The sequence below is a fragment of the Cyprinodon tularosa genome, unplaced genomic scaffold (genome assembly GCF_016077235.1).
Source record: "Cyprinodon tularosa strain WSP-4 unplaced genomic scaffold, ASM1607723v1 ctg809, whole genome shotgun sequence".
NCBI lineage: Eukaryota > Metazoa > Chordata > Actinopteri > Cyprinodontiformes > Cyprinodontidae > Cyprinodon > Cyprinodon tularosa.
In genome coordinates this window covers 288,942-303,499 of record NW_024039573.1, presented here as the reverse complement: position 1 = coordinate 303,499, position 14,558 = coordinate 288,942, and the positions used below count along the sequence as shown (strand labels likewise).

At 40.8% G+C, this 14,558-nt stretch overlaps 1 protein-coding gene across 1 annotated transcript in view; it reads right to left on the bottom strand.

Annotated features, from left to right (window-relative positions):
* Positions 1-387: 387 nt before the first annotated feature.
* frk (fyn-related Src family tyrosine kinase) overlaps positions 388-14,558 on the bottom strand; it is a 29,190-nt gene continuing 15,019 nt past the window's right edge. Inside the window, exons 4-9 of the mRNA XM_038271759.1 lie at positions 10,851-11,011; positions 10,605-10,773; positions 7,427-7,585; positions 2,638-2,819; positions 1,440-1,605; positions 388-1,346 (exon numbers count right to left, since the gene is read on the bottom strand). Coding sequence (XP_038127687.1) covers positions 1,138-1,346; positions 1,440-1,605; positions 2,638-2,819; positions 7,427-7,585; positions 10,605-10,773; positions 10,851-11,011 — 1,046 coding nt within the window. The 3' untranslated portion in view covers positions 388-1,137. The remainder of the gene's footprint in view (positions 1,347-1,439; positions 1,606-2,637; positions 2,820-7,426; positions 7,586-10,604; positions 10,774-10,850; positions 11,012-14,558) is intronic.

Genomic DNA, 14,558 nt, shown 5'->3' with positions numbered 1-14,558 from the left:
AAACACTACCAAAATATTATTTATAGCACAAAAAAGTAGTACAGACTTTTAAATCTAAATGTTGTGTAAAAATATACCAAATTTGGACTCAATCAGATGAATCATATTTATTTTAGAATGGTATTAGTGAGAAATTTCTTAGGCGGAGAGGCCATTTTGGCACATTTATCCATAAATGACACCAAACTGTGCCAAATATGTTTTTTACATCAATACTGGGGGTTTGGTAAAATTACGAGGTCACGTAGCAGCTGGACCCGCCGGTGGGTCCGTAGGGTTCAAGGGGTTAGACATTGTGCTATAAGGAATTTGTGTTTACACACTGTATATGAGGTTCCTGAAATAAACTGCACCCTGCAGACCCAACAGCAACCCAACCATTTATCATAAATATAATTTGTTTATTTATGTAAGGCATAGGTATAATTAAGTTAAAATACAGTTATTGTTCAATAAATGCTTTCAGTGATTATAATACACATTTAACAGGAATTTGTTCATAATATTTAAAAAAAATCAGGCCATGAGCTCAATAAACAGGGTGTACTCGTTCAGAAAACATGCCAGTAATCTGAGCCCGTCAACAGGTCAGGAAAGAAGTTGAGTTTGGAACTGCTCAGTCATGGCTGTGTCAGAATACTTCAGTGATATGCTGTAAAACCACATAACTGGGGCTTTGCTGTGATGTCAAACATTGTTTGTAAAGCTGGAGGACCAGAATTTGCTTTGCTTTAAAATATAATTTCTGGCAAACAATGTTAAAACCCCTTGAGACAGAGACTTAGACGGAGCTTTCATATCCTCCCAGGTGACCTCCGGCGATGGTTCAGTAGTTGGAAAGAATGTGTGATATTGATGAAACCAGCAGAACCAGATGGTCCAGAGTGACAGTCATTCTGAATGGGGCCTCTCCCCATCAGCTAGGACTCAGACTCAACAGAAAACCTTTACCTTAAAGTGCATCCAGGAAAATAAAGAGTAGTGTGTCTGTAATTCAAACAGTTTTAAATCCTTCATCTCAACATATTAGGTGGGATTATCAGTTATGTTACAATTGTTGGTGAATTTAGTGATTTTTGATTTTGAAACGTTCTTTTTTTCTAAATCCTTCATTAACAGTCAAAGTGTGGTTTGGCTCTAATAGCGAGCACTGTCAGCATAAGAGGACGAATCCATCTCAAAGTATTCCTCCAGTTGCCACTGCAGCGTCTCAAATGTTGGGCGCTCCTTTTCTTTTTCCTTCCAACAGTCCAACATGATGTTGTGCAGTGGTTTCGGGCAGTTCGCTGGGCAGGACATCCTGTTACCCTTACTGATCCAAGTCACCGCCTGCATGTTTGACATGTCTGGAAAAATAAAAATAAAAAAATGCTGGAACTTCAGTGATGGTCCAACAGAACATTATCCATAGTTAAATGATTTTACAGCAGAATTCTTACTTGGATAAGGCATCTGACCAAAAGTCATGATCTCATACAGCAAGATTCCAAAGGACCAAACATCTGATTTGATGCTGAACTTGTTATCGTGGATAGCTTCTGGAGCGGTCCACTTCACAGGAAATTTACTCCCCTCCTTGGCCTCGTATACATTCTCATTTTCTTTCTACAATCAAGGACAAAAAACAAAAAAAAAATTATTTCACTTTCATTTAAACAACTAAACAAACGTCACGCATAGAGAACAGAACAGGCTGGATTATTTTCTATTATTCATGCATGAATATCACATCCAGGGATCAGAACTACTCTGGATGAAAAGTCATCTAAGCAACAGGCAACAATTTGTGCAAATGGTTGACTGCCAGTCATGGTGTTTGGACATTGTTTGTGGTGTCCCCCAGGGGTCAGTATCGGGGCCACAATTATTTATCCTTTATATTAATGACATCTGCAAAGTAACTAGAATACTTAAATAGGTTTTGTTTGCAGACGATCCTATCATCTTTTGTACAGTTGATCATTAGTTTCAGCTTATGGCTGATTTTAACTTCAAGTTATGTCAACTTTAGATCCGGTTTGATATTAAACTATCATTAAATTTGGATAAAACCAAGTTTATGTTGTTTGGAAACTGCAAAAGTAAAATTAATTTAACCAGACTGATAATGTAACTGTAGAGATAGTCAGGGAAATTAAGTTCTTGGAAGTAATGACAGTAGGATATGCTGGAGACCTCATAAAATACATTCAAACTAAAATATGCAGAAGTATTGCCCATTAACAGCAAAGCTAAACATTTCCTAAATCATGCTGCACTTCATATTCTGTATTGCACACTTATATTACCTTACTTTACTTACTGTGTAGAAATATGGGGTAACAACTGTAAAACATCTCTGTGACCGTTATGCAAACAACAAAAAAAGAGCCAGAATTGTTCATAAGGCAGGAGGTGTAAATGTGGATGGGTCCTTGGCTTTTTGTGTGTATTTGGTCGATTCATTTATTGTTGTTTGCCAAATTGTCTGTCTGAAATAAATTCCTATTCATGTATGTGCTTTTTAAAACCTAATAATACCCGCCTGTTACGTGTTAAGGCAAATTTTTCCCAAGCAGTTTATTCTAACAGGTGAAAATAATTAAGCAAAAACTTACTTTATTTTCAAGTAAATCCAACATAAAATCCCAAACCTACCATAAAAACTCTTGCCAGGCCAAAATCTGCCACTTTGCAGACGTTGTTTTCTCCCACCAGTACGTTCCTGGCAGCCAGGTCTCTGTGGATGTAGTTCTGTTGCTCCAAGTAAGCCATGCCTGATGCCACCTGGGCGGCCATTTCAATCTGGTGTGTGATACGGAGAGTGGCACCTTTGTCCTCTGTTATCAAGATAGAAAAACATGAACAGAATCAGTAACAGTTTAAGTTTTATGTTTAAAGATCAGCCATTGTTTTACAACCATGTCTCTTAATCTGATAAAAATGCAGCTGGTGGTGCTGGCAACAGGGTTTAAAAAAATTTCTGTGGCATCATTGTTTTTCTGACTTTAACAATGTTGAGCAATAGTATGACTTTTTTGAACACTGCTGGAGCAAATTCAATGGAATTCAATTCAGTTTATTTATATGGCGCAAATTCACAGCACACGTCATCTCAAGGCAACTTAAAAGAGACAATTCAACCAGAATATACAGTCAGATTGGTTTAAACCTTTCTATATAAGTAAAACCAGCTGATTGCATTGCCTAATTGATACTTCAGCAATCCCTCACACCAAACATGCATGCAACGACAGTTGGCAGGAACACTTTATTTTAACAGGCAGAAACCTCCAGCACACATATCAAATTGGAGGCTTGAACACACTACAGGGCCATTCAATCCTGCCCCTAACTATGCTTGGCAACAAAGGGCATCTGCTCACACAACATTGAGGAGATCACCTGAACAGAATGCCAAGAATTTTCATTCTTTAACTCCTGCTCAGTTAAGTGGACCTTTTCCCAATCTCACAAACAGACTTCCTTCAACATTTCTCTTTGGGTTTTAATTAATGATTTTGGAGATGGCAGACTGGACACGGGGATCATCCACAGACAAAAGCCTACTGGCTAGGCCATTTGAACACAGACTCATCCAACACACTCTGGGCTCAGCTTTTCTCAGCTTTGGAGACACCTCAGCTTTCAAAAACAGACATCAAAAGAGTTTGCAGGTTTTCCAAAAGCTGCGAAAAGAGTATCCAGCTGAACAATTTGGGATTTTGAAGACATTTTATTTAAAGTATTTACTTTTGTATGAAGCAAGCTAACAAGAATGATGTCCACATGTTACCCAGTGCTGACATGTGCTGTTGCTTATAAAGCAAAAACAAACTAAAGTTTATGCATTTCCTGTTATGCTAACTACATTTGATTACCAAAAAATAAACACTTAGTCATTTCATTTGAGTTCCCTCTTGTTTTCTACCTACTACTTCCACTGTTTCAACAGACCTACACTACAGTTCAAAAGTTTGGGGTCACATGGAAATGTCCTTATTTTTGAAGGAAAAAGCCCTGTACTTTTTAATGAAGATAACTTTAAACTAGTCTTACATTTAAAGAAATACACTCTATACATTGCTAATGTGGTAAATGACTATTCTAGGAGCAAATGTCTGGTTTTTGGTGCAATATCTACATAAGTGTATAGAGGCCCATTTCCAGCAACTATCACTCCAGTGTTCTAATGGGACAATGTGTTTGCTCATTGGCTCAGAAGGCTAATTGATGATTAGAAAACCCTTGTGCAATCATGTTCACACATCTGAAAACAGTTAAGCTCGTTACAGAAGCTACAAAACTGACCTTCCTTGGAGCAGATTGAGTTTCTGGAGCATCACATTTGTGGGGTCAATTAAACGCTCAAAATGGCCAGAAAAAGAGAACTTTCATCTGAAACTCCACAGTCTATTCTTGTTCTTAGAAATGAAGGCTATTCCATGAGAGAAATTGCTAAGAAATTGAAGATTTCCTACAACGGTGTGCACTACTCTCTTCAGAAGACAGCACAAACAGTCTCTAACCAGAGTAGAAAAAGAAGTGGGAGGCTGCGTTGCACAACTGAACAAGAAGAAAGTAGATTACAGTCCCTAGTTTGAGAAACAGACACCTCACAGGTCCCCAACTGGCATCTTCATTAAATAGTACCCGCAAAACACCAGTGTCAACATCTACAGTGAAGAGGCGGCTGCGGGATTCTGGGCTTCAGGGCAGAGTGGCAAAGAAAAAGCCATATCTGAGACTGGCCAATAAAAGAAAAAGATTAAGATGGGCAAAAGAACACAGACAGTGAACAGAGGAAGACTGGAAAAAAAGTGTTGTGGATGAATTAATCCAAGTTTGAGGTGTTTGGATCACAAAGAAGAACATTTATGAGACGCAGAACAAATGAAAAGATGCTGGAAGAATACCTGACACCATCTGTTAAGCATGGTGGAGGTAATGTGATGGTCTGGGGTTGCTTTGGTGCTGGTAAGGTGGGAGATTTGTACAGGGTTAAAGGGATTCTGAATAAGGAAGGCTATCACTCCATTTTGAAACGCCATGCCATACCCAGTGGATAGCGCTTGATTGGAGCCAATTTCATCCTACAACAGGACAATGACCCTAAACACACCTCCAGCTTGACTGTATGGTACGCAAGAAGTGCCCATCCAACCAATCCAACTTGTGGGAGCTGCTTCTGGAAGCGTGGGGGGCAATTTCTCCAGATTACCTCAACAAATGAACAGCTAGAATGCCAAAGGTCTGCAATGCTGTAATTGCTGCAAATGGAGGATTCTTTGACAAAAGCAAAGTTTGATGTAAAACAAAATCTTATTTCAAATACAAATTATTATTTCTACCCTTGTCAATGTCTTGACTCTATTTTCTATTCATTTCACAACGTATGGTGGTGAATAAGTGTGACTTTTCAGGAAAACACAAAATTGTTTGTGTGACGGTAGTGTAGCTAAGGAACATACGTTTCCCTTTCATTTGGAAGGTAACAGAAGGCAACCATGGAAGGCTAAATCGGTTATCTGAAAGGTTTCCAGCTTCTTATTCAAGTAAATTATTTTAGCAAAAAAATTGGTTTACCTCTTAGATTCCCCTTGTAAACTGGTTTGAACCAGTGTTTACAATTTAGCATTTTTGTTGCTAAACTAAGCAACTTTTCAGGCCCCTCTAGCACCTTTATAAAAAAAAAAATGAAATAAAAAAATTTGGCTAGGGCCACATCTAGTAACTTTTAATGGACACTTTGCCAATAACACGTTTAAGCACAGAATCTTGTATGTAACTTGGCAGTTATCCTAAGATCTATCTGCACTGCTCTGAAACCAAGATAGAAAAATAAAAAGAAATCGCAGGGATTCATAAACCCCTGCAGTTGAATTACATGAAATATGAAAATTAGGAGATGTCTTCTAGTGACATTTAGGACAGCCAATTGTGACTTATCTTCATTCCAAACTCTTTCAGATACACTTTGGTTCTCAAATAGAAAATCTTAACTTAACTATGATATGATTTGCATTTTTGTATTAATAATAGTTTTCAATCATTTCCATCTGCTATTTTTCTGTGTATATAGTAGCTACTTGGTTTAACCGAGTTTTCTAGTATAGTCAATAGTTTTATTCTGAAATATGTTTGACTTTAAGTTAAATCATTTTTATAAATTTTATTAATAAATAATCATTTCATGGGTGCAGAATTCACTGATAATAATTTGTGCTCCATTGACACTTATTTGTTGTCCCGACAGCCAGTTGGCCTTGTGTGCACAGAACACCACAAGAAATTACGAAACTTATTTGTTTAAACAACTAAGTTACATCAGGATTTAATTGCAAAACATTCAAATATGCCAAATATGGGCATTGAATGTAAAATTATTGCATGAAAACAATAATCACAACACAAATTCCAATTCACTGATTCGGAATCACAACCGGTCCAATGAATATTTTTTTTAAGATCTTATTAGAACGAATAATGGCCTTTTGTCACTGATTTTGTTAATAACTTTTATGGACAGAATTTCTAGGCGCAGCCAAGGTATTAATGGGGTCTTTTTTGGTGGCCTTAGGATCACATCTGCTATTTGCGGATGACGTAGTTCTGTTGGCTTCATCAGGGAGTGATCTACGGCTCTCACTCGAACAGTTCACAGCAAAGTGTGAAGCAGCGGGGATGAGGATCAGTGCCTCCAAATCAGAGACCAAGGTCTTGAGCCGGAAAAGGGTAGAGTGCCTTCTCTGGGGTGGTGGAGGATGTACTACCCCTAATGGCAATGTTCCAGTCAGTTGTGGAAAAGAGAGAGCTGAGCCAAAAGGCAAAGCTCTGGATTTACCGGTCGATCTACGTTTCTACTCTCAGTTATGGTCATGAGCTTTGGGTCATGACTGAAAGAATGAGATCCCGGATACAAGCGGCTGAAATGAGTTTTCTCTGTAATGTGTCTGGGCTCTCCCTTAGAGATAGGGTGAGGAGCTCAGTCATCCTGGGAGGACTCAGAGTAGAGCCACTGCTCCTCCACATCGAGAGGAACCAGTTGAGGTGGCTCTAGCATCTTGTTAGGATGCCTCCTGGATGTCTCCCTGGTGAGGCGTTCCCGGCCAGCCCACCGGGAAGAGACCCAGGTGGAGACCCAGGACAGGCTGGAGGGACTAAGCTTCTCAGCTGGCCTGGGAGAACCTTGGGATTCCCCCAGAGGAGCCTTATCCAAGTGGCTGGGGAAAGGAACATCTGGGCCTCCCTCCTGAAGGGATGGATGGATGCATGGATGGACAGATGAATGGATGAAATTAAGTAAAACACAAAGAATGAAAGATATCAAATGAGAACTCTTCCAGTTATGCGATGCAGCTCAGGGGAGAATCTCTTCCATTTGAACAACAATCAGAAGCTCAGCAGATGAAGACTCTTAATTAGGTTTGAAAGGTAAAGAACTTACTTTTAAGGTACTCCAGCAGGCTTCCATTCTTCATCAGCTCCGTGATGATGTAGATGGGTTCCTCCAAGGTGCACACAGCGTACAGCTGGATCAGCTTAGGGTGCCGCAGCTTCTTCATTAGCTGAGCCTCTCCCAGGAATTCTGCAGCGTCCATTGTACCTGAAAGAGAGTTCTGGTTTTATTCCAAATTGTTCTATTCTATTGTACTTTGACACAGTAAGCCATAAAACTAATCACAGATGACGTCATACACACTCTGCTTTATTTTAAAATAATATAAACAATATAACCGCGGATGTCTGGGGGATGTCTGGGGGGCAGTGATTCGCCTACATGCCTACATGTACCGAATATCTTCAGAACAGCTCCAAATGACACAAAACTAATATGGGTGAGTAGATCATGATGTAATAACGTAAAATCAAGGGGCCAATGTACAAAAAAAAAAACGGTGTTCCCCTTTAATTGTTTAGGTATTCAATTATTGTTAAGTTCAGTTATTGCCAGCCATCTTGTTTTTTGCTTGGCCAAATCACTATATACGTTTCCCTCATGTGTCATTGTGTTGTCGTAGGTCAGTTTTCCTCAGTTAAGGTTGCTTTGTTTCTCAAGTGAAATTTTGAATATCGTTATTCATTTCACCTCTTTTTTATGCCAACTGATTTAAGCATTCTTGTGGCAAGGCTTTGGGGGTGGACGAGATCCGTCCTGAGTATCTTAGAGCTTTGGATGTTGTCGGGCTGTCATGGTTGACACGTCTCTTCAACAACGCGTGGAGGTCGGGGACAGTTCCCCTGGATTGGCAGACTGGGGTGGTGGTTCCCCTCCACAAGAAGGGGGACCGGAGGGTGTGTCCAAACTATCGGGGAATCACACTTCTCAGCCTCCCCGGAAAGGCCTATGCCAGGGTGCTGGAGAGGAGAGTCCGGCTGATTGTCGAACCTCGGCTGCAGGAGGAGCAGTGTGGTTTTCGTCCTGGCCGTGGAACAGTGGATCAGCTCTACACCCTCTGAAGGGTGCTTGAGGGTTCATGGGAGTTTGCCCAACCAGTCCACATGTGTTTTGTGGACTTGGAGAAGGCATTCGACCGTGTCCCTCGTACTGCCCTGGGTGGGGTGCTCCAGGAGTATGGAGTCGGGGGCCCTTTATTAGGGGCCATCCGTTCTCTGTACAAGCGGAGCAGGAGTCTGGTTCGCATTGCCGGCATTAAGTCGGACCTGTTCCCGGTGCATGTTGGACTCCGACAGGGCTGCCCTCTGTCACCGGTCCTGTTCATAACTTTTATGGACAGGATTTCTAGGCGCAGCCAAGGACCGGAGGGGGTCTGGTTTGGGGAACAGCGGATCTCGTCCCCGCTCTTTGCGGATGACGTAGTTCTGCTGGCTCCCTCCTGCCAAGACCTACAGCGTGCGCTGGGGCGGTTCGCAGCAGAGTGTGAAGCGGCCGGGATTAGAATCAGCTCCTCCAAGTCCGAGGTCATGGTTCTCGACCGGAAACAGGTGGCTTGTCCCCTTCAGGTTGGAGGAGAGTCCTTGCCTCAAGTGGAGGAGTTCAAGTATCTTGGGGTCCTGTTCACGAGTGAGGGAAGAATGGAGCGGGAGATTGATAGACGGATCGGTGCGGCTGCTGCAATAATGCGGACGCTGCACCGGTCTGTCGTGGTGAAGAGAGAGCTGAGCGAAAAGGCAAAGCTCTCAATTTACCGGTCGGTCTACGTTCCTACCCTCACCTATGGTCATGAAATCTGGATCATGACCGAAAGAACGAGATCCCGGATACAAGCGGCTGAAATGAGCTTCCTCCGCAGGGTGGCTGGGCTCTCCCTTAGAGATAGGGCGAGGAGCTCTGTCATTCGGGAGAGGGTCAGTGTAGAGCCGGTTCTCCTCCACATCGAGAGGAGTCAGTTGAGGTGGCTCGGACATCTTCTTTGGATGCCCCCTGGACGCCTCTCTCGGGAGGTATTCCAGGCACGTCCCACCAGGAGGAGGCCCAGGGGACGACCCAGGACACGCGGGAGAGACTATGTCTCTCGGCTGGCCTGGGAGCGCCTAGGGCTTCCCCCAACGGACCTGGAGGAGGTGTCTGCGGAGAGGGAATCTGGGAGTCTCTGCTTAGTCTGCTGCCCCCGCAACCCGGTTCCGGATAAAGCGGGAGACTACGAGTACGAGTGGATATTGTTCGTTTTTGAGTCAATAAAGCTCAGATGTTTTAAATCAACTCCTGTGTCTCTTATTGACTTTCTGCTTGGTCCCTAAAATGGAGGGATTAAATGACCAGACCAGACCCTTTAGAACACAATTAGGAACATACAGATCAGGCCTTAAATTAATCTATTCAAGTTCTATTTGATCCTCTTCTACATGTGGGCCTGAATCTGACCCTTTAGATTTTGGTAGAAACAACTGGGCAGGATTAATGAGACTTGGATATCGGCATCTGGCACAACTCAGCCTATGTTGTAGTTGCTGTCAGTCTTGCTAAATGTTTTCACTTTTTACTTATGCAAAGTTCACACAGCAGCTTTAAGTGACCCAAATCCGTTTTTTTTGCCCATATGCGACCTGTATCTGATATTTTCATGGCAGTCTTAGCAACACAGATCTGATTTTTTTCAAATACGATCCAGGCCACTTGGCTTTGTGGTCCTAAATCCGGCCGTGTCTGAACGGCCAGGTCCCCCACATCGGACCTGAACGACATTAATACTCAACAAAGGTCACTATTCAGGGTTTTGCTACTCAGGAGCGGCAAGAAAAACAACCATGATGATGCGGAGAGTGTTCTTTTTTTATTTTTTTTATTTTAACCATCTTGAAAAGATTGAGTTTCTAAAGTTGGGTAAGATCGCTAGATGTGTTCCAGCAAAACCCTCCATGTTTACTTCCTTAAACACAGAGCGTCATCGTGTCCTCTAGTGCGCATGCAGGACACTTCAGCTCACATACAAGTTGCGTATATTCGGGGGGAAAAAATCATATTCCACATAAAAATTGGAATTGAGCATTAAGACCTGCAGTTGGATCATTGGCCAAGTTTGTATCGAACCCTCCACCCCTCAGTTTAAACTGTCATAAGCCCAGAAAAAAAAAAAAAATATTATCCAATATTATTGATGAAATTGAAAATCATTAAGCTAGAAAATGATCCAAAAATCACATGAATGATTATTTGCCCATACCAGCTTTGAGTGTCTTCACTGCGACTGGCGTAGTGTCGTTCCACACCCCCTCAAAGACTTCTCCAAACTGTCCGGCTCCAAGCCTCTTCTGGAGTTTAAGAGATTTGCGATCAATCTCCCACTGATCTACTGTGTTGTAGGACAGACCATAGGTCTGTGGAGCCTCCATCTGCACAACATAAAAATTAACAATGAAATAAAAAGAAAAAGTGATCAGGGTACATGTTCCTGCATGCTACAGTTTACCTTTCTGCATGGCTCCCCCAGACAGACACACAGCCCATCAGGCTGTCTAGAGTAATATTCCACCAACTCCTTCAGTGTTGGGAAGGACTTGTTCTTAGAAACAAAGTAGTTACCATCCTGTTTCTGGAGCTTGTAATGTTTTACCCTCCCTTGGTGCAAAACTGGAAAGAGAAAACAAGAACATTTTAATTATTTTCTAATACAAACTTCAGATCTTTCGAAAAAGCTTTTTCCTCAAAATTAGGAAAATATATCACAAAATATGTCTTTTTACTGATAATTTAAGTCATGGACTTATTACTGGTTCTTTAGTTATTGCAGCTATGAGCTTACAGTGTGATCTTTGTAGTTCATGTAATAGAGTTATGGCTGTACGCAGGTTTCTAGCAAGAGGCTGAATGGTACTGCAAGTCTGACTGACAGTTCAGTTATTTCATGGTCATCCCTGAAATACCTAGTCCGGAAAAATTGTTTACCGCTGTATAAGAGGACCCTTTGTGAAGCAAGAGCATCATATTTCTCCTCATTAGTAGAGGAGAATGAGAATAATCCTGGATTTCTTTTTAATACAGTTGCCAAACTCACCCAGAGCTATGGCTCTGGGTGAGTTTGGCAACCGGCCGGAATGGCAACCGGCCATTCCACCTGCTTTTAGCAGCAATGATTTTATGGGATTCTTTATAAATAAGATTGATTCTATTAAAAATAAGTTAATTAGCACTCCTCTATCCTGTGCAATATGCCGACTGTGCAATATATGTGAATATAATAGTCATACCACTACCTCACCGTTGCTCCTCACCTACTACACTTTATTGTAAAAGTAAATCCACATGTATATAAGATTGTACATATGTCACCTCACATCTCTGTGCTACTCCCTTGTATTTTATATATTTTTTTATTTTATTTTTTATTTATTTTATTTTTATTTGTATTTGTATTTATTTATTTTATTTCTTATTTTTTATTTTGGTTTTCATTGTGTGTGATGCATGTACACTTGCACCTTAATCCTATTATATCCTATATATATATATTGTTTATTCTTAATGCACCTTTTTGCTCCTTGTTTGCACCTTCTTTAATTACTATGCCAATATGTGACCAGTGAATTTCTCCGCTGTGAGATCAATAAAGCTCATCTAATCTAATCTAATTTAATCTAAGATTGCTTTATCTCCTGAAGGCCTCAGCATCTGAGGTAACTATAGAAACTGAAATGGGTTTGGACTGCTTTCATCCAGTTGAACTTTCAGAGTTAGCATCTAAGCATCCAAGCCTTCAACTTGTATGTTAGATCCAGTTCCAACCAGGAACTGTAGTTATTTAAGGAGGTATTCTCTGTGATCTCATCCTCCATTTTAGATTTGATTAACCCATCTCTGTTACAGGGATATGTACCCCAGGCTTATAAGGTAGCTGTAACAACACCTTTATTTAAATGTTGTAATTTAGAATCCACATTAATATGCAAATAAATAAACGGAGAGATTTATTTTTCCTTTTAAGAAACCGTCTCTTGACCCAGATGACTTGGTAAATTATAGACCTGTATCCAATCTTCCTTTCTTATCCAAAATTCTTGAGAAAGTAGTTGCCAAACAAGTGTGCGATCACTTGCACCATAATGAACTTTTTGAAGAGTTTCAGTCTGGCTTTAGAGCTCATCATAGCACTGAAACAGCTCTGGTGAAAGTCACTAATGATATTCTCATGGCCTCAGATAATGGACTTGTATCTGTGCTCGTCCTGTTGGATCTTAGTGCTGCATTTGATAAAGTTGATCCTAATATTCTTTTAGAAAGACTTGAATATTTTGTTGGAATTAAAGGAACAGCACTAGACTGGTTTAAATCTTATCTATCTGATCGAATTCAGTTTGTTCATGTTAATGATAGATCTTCAACACGCTCAAAGGTTACCTGTGGAGTACCACAGGGATCAGTGCTAGGACCAATTCTCTTTACTTTATACATGCTCCCAATTGGTAGAATTATTAGACAGCATGGGATTAATTTCCACTGTTATGCTGATGATACCCAGCTATATCTGTCTATAAATCCAGATGAAGCTAACCCATTACATAGATTACAGGCATGTCTGAAGACATAAAAACCTGGATGACTCTTTACTTTCTCCTTTTGAATGCAGACAAAACAGAAGTTATAGTCTTTGGACCAGAGTCTTTGAAAAATAAGCTGATTAGTAAATCACTTCATTTGGATGAGATTAAATTGATCTCAGAAAATAAAGTAAAAAATCTTGGTTTTTGTTTTCAACCCCAGTCGGCCTCAGCAGATGGCTGCTAGAGGTTTCTTCCAGTTAAAAGGGAGTTTTTCCTCTACACTGTCGCTATAAGCATGCTTGGTGTGAGGGATTGCTGAAGAATCAATGAGTCGATTGGAATCAGCTGGCTTCCTTAGATAGAAAATTTTAAACCAATCAGACTGTATAATCTGACTGAATCTGAATTGTCTCTGTAAAGGGCCTTGAGATGACTTGTTGTGAATTGGCAATATATGAATAAACTGAAGTGAAATCCTCTGTAAAGAGAGTCTCTCTGTAAGGGACTGTCACTGAACCACCAAGGACAAATAAATAAAAGAGCCTAACTCCAAAAGCTGCTTGCTAAAGTAATTGCTGGACATTTATTTGCTAAACCGAAACAACACAGTCTTTCACATCTGAGAAGTAAAAGAATAAATAAAAAAAGAAACAGCAACATCAGTGTGGTACTTCTCTACATTTCCTTATTGCTCAGCATAAATCCTGGTTTCAGGTTGATGACATTTTATAATCAGATTTTTATGTTCGAGGTGTCAGGAAATGATGTACTTCCTCATATGGGAAACATAAAAACAACATCTGTACACATTGAACTTCTATCTGTAATTAAGACCAATTCCAAGCACTCATTACTGTAGGTTTGGCCCATCCCTCTTCCAGGCAGAATGACCCACTCACTCACTTTGCTGACTGTAGCTCATGCTTTATCTGCCCTTTATGAGCAACGCTGATTATGTGGTTCCTCCAGCTCAGACCGGAGCAGTTTAACACCAAACTAATAAACTAGACTGGCATTAGCTCTTTACGCCTGGGACTGTGGTCCAGGATCTCTCGGATCTGCTGTTTTTACCACTTAGAACATTCAAATACTGGTTAGGAAACCTTACAACACAAAACAAAAAGGTCATTACTACAAAATGAAAAATTTGCCGTTATTTGGGGGGGATGTGCGATGCCGTCCAGGCCCACCATTGAAGGCAGTGTTTAGACTACTGATGAAGATGGGCATTAGATCAGGGGGCCTTTTTGTGGCTCCTCTCAGACCCGATACTGAATCAATCCTGGGGCATCTTATCTTGCTAATCTTTTTATAATTAAAGGAAATTTGATCATAAATGCAGAAATACAACCTATCTCTGGCTATTAAACAAAAAAGGACAAACAGAGACATCTATCAAGTTTCCAGAAATGCAGCCAGCCGCATGGTGCACCACTAACATCAGCGATGCATTAAATGACCTGTGTTCCGGTCAAGTCAATGAGTCGATGCAATCAGCTGGTTTTCCATAAGCCCGTCACACCTTGACGAATAAAAAGCTGGCAAAAACGCTGGCATACGTTTGATATGTTATGGGTACGTTTCGTATAACTTAGGAGCACGCTGAAGGACACTGCCACACTTCAACATATGGCAAGTAC